Consider the following 6,289-nt stretch of genomic DNA (forward strand, 5'->3'; position numbering starts at 1 on the left):
CCTTGGTGTTGGTAAGGCAGGCCGTGTGTGATCTGATCATTGGCAAGGATGGACGACCTGATCCTTGGATGATGGATCAAGGTGTCTGATCTGATTGATCAAAGGATGCACCGGTGGTAAGAGCAACACTAATCAGGTTCAGTGGGACATGGTTCCATGACTGATTAGGAAGTATGAAGACTCATCAGTTCTGAGTCATGTGGGGTGGTTGGTTGATTGACTCAGGATCTGATGGGCATTGTTAGTCCATGAGCTGGACTTGGTATCATAAGTTGATAAGGCAAAAAGGATGTGGGACAGTGCATGAGCCGGTAAGGGCCAGATGCATGTCCTTAGCCGTTTGAAGACTTCTCAAGGGTTACTTATGTCTGTGGGGATGGTTGGCTGAATGACTAAGTACCTAAGGGAGTTGTTTTGTGTGTGTAAAGGAGCTGGACGCAGTATATGGCAGCTGGCCATAGCTCGGTTCTAGCTCAGTTCGAGTGTGACAGCTCGATCAGCTGGTTTATGAGTTCATTCAGCTAGAGTAGCTGGGCCGATGAGCTAACAAGCTCCGTGGATGTGGCAAAGGTATGATCTAGCAAAGTTGCATAGATCTAGATAGAATGGTTAGGGGAATGGAACCTCAGATTTGTATGTCTTGATTTGGGTTCGGGATTGACCTTGGAGCTAGCTGGTAGTTGAGTATACTAACCATTAGCCGAGGTGATTCGACCAGACAAGTATTATATTGGTTATAGACCAATGGTTAAGTAGACACTATTCCGCTGTGCATAAGTTGAAAGGATCTAGCTAGGGAATGACTAAGGTAGTCTTGAGCTAGGATCTGAGTTAGCCCTCGCCAATGGGCGATATTTTAAATAAAGGGCAAAATTTTTAGAGGTTCGGTCTGGGTATGGACTGAGCGACGTGAGGCATCGACCGCGGCCTAGCCGGCCGGGATCGGGTCTTACATTGGCTGTCAAGGCATCGGGCGTGGCTGGACTGTGCAAGAGGAAGAGTTTTCTTTGAAGACGACCATCGAGGAGTATTGGCATATTATGGGATCAAGCCTAGCATCTCAGCAACGTTCGTCACAGCAATGAGAGCAGAGAGAGCCTTAGTGGACGGCGAGGTCTACTTGGTATCGCTTACGTACATCGGAGAGGAGACAGGAAAGGAATTGAGAATGGAAGACATTCCAGTGGTCCAAGAGTTTGAAGACGTGTTTCGGGCGTTAACGGAGTTACCACCACCTTGGAGTAACCCGTTCACCATCAACTTGGAACTGAGCGCTGCACCTATCGCCAAGGCACCTTACCGCATGGCACCAGCAGAGTTAGCAGAGCTCAAGAAGCAGTTGGAGGATTTACTAGACAAAGGTTTCATCAGACCGAGTTCTTCACCTTGGGGAGCTCCGGTTTTGTTTGTGAAGAAGAAGGATGGCAGCATGAGATTGTGCATCGACTACAGAGGAATCAACAATGTCACGATCAAGGATAAGTACCCTTTACCTAGGATCGATGAATTGTTGGATCAACTAAGAGGAGCGAGTTTGTTCTCGAAGATAGATTTGGCTTCGGGATATCACCAAATTCCGATAGCAGAGAACGACGTAATGAAGACAGCATTCAACACTCGGTACGGCCAGTTCGAGTTCGTTGTAATGCCATTCGGGTTAACCAACGCACCAGCAGTATTCATGAGGATGATGAATGAAGTATTTCACGACTACCTCGACAAGTTCGTGATTGTGTTCATCGACGACATACTCATCTACTCACGGAGCGAGGAGTAGCACAAGGAGCATCTGAGGATGGTACTTGAGAGGCTAAGAGACCGGAAGTTGTTTGCTAAGCTCAGCAAGTGTCGATTCTGGAAGCGCGAGATTGGTTTCTTAGGTCATAGAGTTTCCAAGCAAGGAGTTTCGGTGGACCCAGAGAAGATTGAAGTCATCCAGAAGTGGCCTTGTCCAACCTCAGTAACGGAGATCAGAAGTTTCCTCGGATTGGCAGGCTATTACCGAAAATTCGTGCAAGCTTTCTCATCAATCGCGAAACCTTTGACACGATTGACGGGAAAGGAAGTCCCATTTCTTTGGGATGAGCATACGGAGAGAGCTTTCAACAAGCTCAAGGAGGCATTGACTACGGCACCAGTTCTTGCCTTACCCCAGCCGGGTAAGCCATATGTTGTGTATACTGACGCATCGCGGGTAGGATTAGGTGTGTGTTAATGCAAGAAGACAGAGTCATTGCATACGCCTCAAGACAGTTGAAGAAGCACGAGGAGAACTACCCCACACACGATCTGGAGATGGCGGCCGTTGTTTTTGCATTAAAGATATGGCGCTCGTATCTTTATGGAGAAAGCGTTCAGGTATTTACGGATCACAAAAGCCTTAAATACTTGTTCACTCAGGCGGATCTGAATTTGCGACAAAGACGGTGGATGGAATTCATTGCGGACTACGACGTTCAGATTCAGTATCACCGAGGAAAGCAAACGTGGAAGCGGATGCATTGAGTCGACGAAGAGCTGTAGTAGACTCAGAGCAAGATTTGGAGAAGTTATCAGACGAATTCAAGAAGGTAACTTTAGCTGCACTGGAAGGAGAATCTAGTGAACCATTGGGAATGCAAGCCGTGAACCAAGCCAGTTTGATACAACGTATTCGAGGAGCGCAGCAGCAAGACGAGAACCTGAAGATCATCATGGAGCAGCTACGAGAGCAAGGAGGGCCAAATGCTAGTGGATATCAGATGGCAGAAGACGGAACATTGCTACTCAACGGAAGAATCACTATGCCAAAGGAGGGAGGATTCAAGGAGGAAATTCTCAAGCTAGCGCATCAGTCACTTTTGAGTATACATCCTGGAAGCACCAAGATGTATGGAGATATGAGGAGATATTACCATTGGCCAGGAATGAAGAAGTCAGTAGCAAGATGGGTAGCGCAGTGTCAAGTTTGCCAGCAAATCAAAGCCGAACACCAAGTGCCAGGAGGGTTACTTCAAAGCTTACCTATTCCCGAGTGGAAGTGGGATTCAGTGTCCATGGATCTAATCACAGGATTACCAGTGGCCAGAGGAAGATCAAACAATGCAATTTGGGTTATCATGGATCGGCTGACAAAGGTAGCACATTTGTTAGCAATCAGAGACACAGACAAGACGGAGACATTGGTGGAACTTTACATCAATCAGATTGTGAAGCTACACGAAGTACCAGCAAACATTGTCTCAGATCGAGATCCAAGATTTACAGCAGCATTCTGGAGAGCATTGCAAGGAGCGTTGGGTACGGAGTTGCACATCAGTACTGCATTTCACCCAGAAACGGACGGGCAGACGGAGAGGACCATCCGGACAATAGAGGATATGCTACGTTTGTGTATTCTCGATTGGTCAGGTACGTGGGAGAACTATCTACCTTTGATAGAATTTTCCTACAACAATAGTTTCCACGCCAGCATTGCAATGTCACCATACGAGGCATTGTACGGAAGACCCTGTCAACACCTCTATGTTGGACGGAAGTTGGAGAACGAAGATTATTCGGACCAGGAGTCATTGAAGAAAATTGGAGAAGCTGCAAGTCATCCGAGCAAACATGAAGAAGGCACATGATCGACAGAAGAAGTACGCAGATCAAAGAAGGTGAGAAGTAGTATTTGCAGTTGGAGATATGGTCTATCTCAAGGTATCAGCTCAGAAAGGAAAGGATCGTTTCGGCAAAGTCGGGAAGTTAGCAGTTCGTTTCATTGGTCCATACCGGATCATTGGAAGAGTAGGAGAAGTAGCTTACAGGCTAGAGCTGCCAGAAGACATGAATTTACACCCTGTATTTCATGTATCTATGCTGAGAAGGCACATTCGAGATCCTGATTCTATCGAGCCTGTGAGAATCCCAGAGCTTAGGACAAATCTCACATATCCAGAAGGGCCGATACGCATCGGGGAACGACGTTTGAAGAAGCTGAAGAATAGGGAGATTCCTCAAATCCAAGTCTTTTGGGGAAGACAAAACCGCTTGGTGATAACATGGGAAGATGAAGACAGATTTCGTCAGAACTATCCAGAGTTCTTCGAAGATGAAGCGGCGACGTCATCAGCACCTTGGAATTCGGGGACGAATTCTAATGAGTGGGGGAGAATGTAATGACCCTGCTCATAAGTAGAAAAGTCAAAGACCTTGACCTTAGTCGTGGTCGAAACGAGGAACGGTCATGGTCGAAAGACAGTTTTTAGCCGTACGAGAAAATCGATAAAAACCGAGCAAGAGGAGATCGACGTTTTGAAACCGAAGAAGGAGAAGCATTGTCTAAGTAAATCAAGAAATGAGTTTTCTCATTTGAAGAAGAGATTTAGAAGTTGTTGACATGGGGAAGAAAGTGAAGACGCGATGACATGGCGACCACCGATTGGATTCGGAGGAGTGACGGAGCGATACGCGTGGCAAACTCTCATTGGCTGGAAGAAGACTTGGCGACCAAGTTACAAAGCTTCTAGAAGACGAGACTTGGCGACCAAGCAATGGTAAAACTTGGGGAGAAAGGTAAAAACCTTCCGGAAGCAAGGTTACTTGCCGCGGAAGTTTCGTAGTGGGACATGTGTCCATTTTTCCTCATGCATATGTGCCATTTGTCCAGCCCAGCCTCAGTCCTCCATTTCTATAAATACCAGACCCCTCCCTTTCATTTTTCTCATTCAAAACCGTGAGAGCTTACCTTAGAGAGAGAGTGGTGAGTTAGAGAGAGAAACCGAGAAAAAAGAGTGTTTTCGGGTAGTTTTTAGTTAGCGTTTTTGGGGAGATAGCTAGGGGTGCTGGATAGTCTTTGTAGCCAGTAGCCAAGGTGGGTTTCCTGTGTGTTTCTTGTGTGTGTGTTTTGTATGCAGGTACAAGCTTGACCAACGGGTCTTAAACGGAGACTCGGGGAATAGTTAATCGATTTTCTGCAGGGCCCCGGGAAAGTGTGTGCTGCTGCATACATGTTGTGTGATTGATTGTTTGTTTGTTTAGTTGTCACTCGCTTAGTTATTAGTTTTAGTCTAGACTTAGGTGCATCGAGGTTTGAGGTTAAGCTCCCTCATGCTAAGTAGTGTTTGTGTGTGTGTTGTCTAGACTAGGGCGAGTGATTGTTATGCTTTGAGTCTAGATGTGCGTGGAGGTTAGAGGTGGAGCTCCCTCACGCTTGTTGCTTGTTTGTGTGGCATCTAGTCTAAAGCATAGGCCATCTCGGGGTTAGATTAGGGAAAGCCTAATTCTCCGAAGGTGTTCGAGACCATGGAGTTAGATTGGGCGATACCCAATTCTCTAGTGGTGGAGTGACCTACTCTCCATGGCTTGTCACGTGAAGTGGGTCGCGCCCATGGACAAGCGCTGCATGACGATGCGGCCCGGGTTAGATTGGGAGAAGCCTAATTCCCGGAGATGATGTTTTCCGACCATGTGACTGTTGTGTTTGTGATCGGGAGTGTTCAGTATGGAGATGTGTTAGGGCTCCGATGTGTTGGGATCCCAGGATGTGTGTCATCCGAATTTTTGTTTGTGTAGATCGAGTCTAGGATCGAGTCTAGCTTTCTTTTTGTGTAGTTAGGCCTCGGTGGTGAGACCATTTGTTTGTTTAGTTGCTTGTTTGCTTGCTTGCTTGCTTGTGTTATTTACTAACCAATTGTTGATTGTGTTTGGGGCATGGGCTGAAGGGGGTCGTTGTTGTTTATTTTGGGGAATCACTGAGTAATTCCGATTACTCATCCCCTCTTCTACTATGCAGGTAACCCGTAGGTAGGAAGCTTAGGACGCAGCGGAACGGGAAGCGGCCGGTGTAGATTGGAAGTGGCATAAGCATAAGCGGACTATCTTTTGGAATGTATAATTACTTTCTTTTCTTTTCATTTTGGCACTAGGCCGTGAGCTCAAACTCTGATATTTTGTATTGTAATGTTTTGTAAAACGCTTTCTACCTATTATTAATAAAATGTATGTTTATATTCGTAGTTGTGTGTTAAATGATACTAGACCTTGTCCGGGTCGACACAACTCGATGATTGTGGTACGGGTTGTGAAGCCTTAGGCCATGACATCGAGGTCATAGCAAACTGGAACGGATTGGTCGAGAGTCTGACTTGTTCTCATTCTTGGTCGAACCGGTACGGTGAGCTATACTTGTGGCGCTCCCGGGACGTACCGGGTAGTCCGGCCTGGTACGGTCCGGGGGTGTTACAAACGTGGCTAGCAATTATATGTTTGATAAGCTAGGGTTGGTAAAAACTGCCCATCATCGGCCATTACCATCTCACTCAATGGC

General features: G+C 46.6%; 1 protein-coding gene across 1 annotated transcript; it reads left to right on the forward strand.

The window, feature by feature from the left end:
* The first annotated feature begins 3,666 nt into the window (after positions 1 to 3,666).
* LOC125603253 lies at positions 3,667 to 4,140 on the forward strand. The gene has a single exon (XM_048774387.1). The coding sequence runs from the start codon at positions 3,667 to 3,669 to the stop codon at positions 4,138 to 4,140; it is 474 nt and encodes a 157-aa protein (XP_048630344.1).
* Positions 4,141 to 6,289: the final 2,149 nt, after the last annotated feature.

The sequence above is a fragment of the Brassica napus genome, unplaced genomic scaffold (genome assembly GCF_020379485.1).
Source record: "Brassica napus cultivar Da-Ae unplaced genomic scaffold, Da-Ae ScsIHWf_3122;HRSCAF=3939, whole genome shotgun sequence".
NCBI classification, from domain to species: domain Eukaryota; kingdom Viridiplantae; phylum Streptophyta; class Magnoliopsida; order Brassicales; family Brassicaceae; genus Brassica; species Brassica napus.

Coding starts and splice junctions, on each gene's coding strand:
- LOC125603253 (XM_048774387.1), top strand. CDS start 3,667: ATGGTCTATCTCAAGGTATCAGCTCAGAAAGGAAAGGATCGTTTCGGC.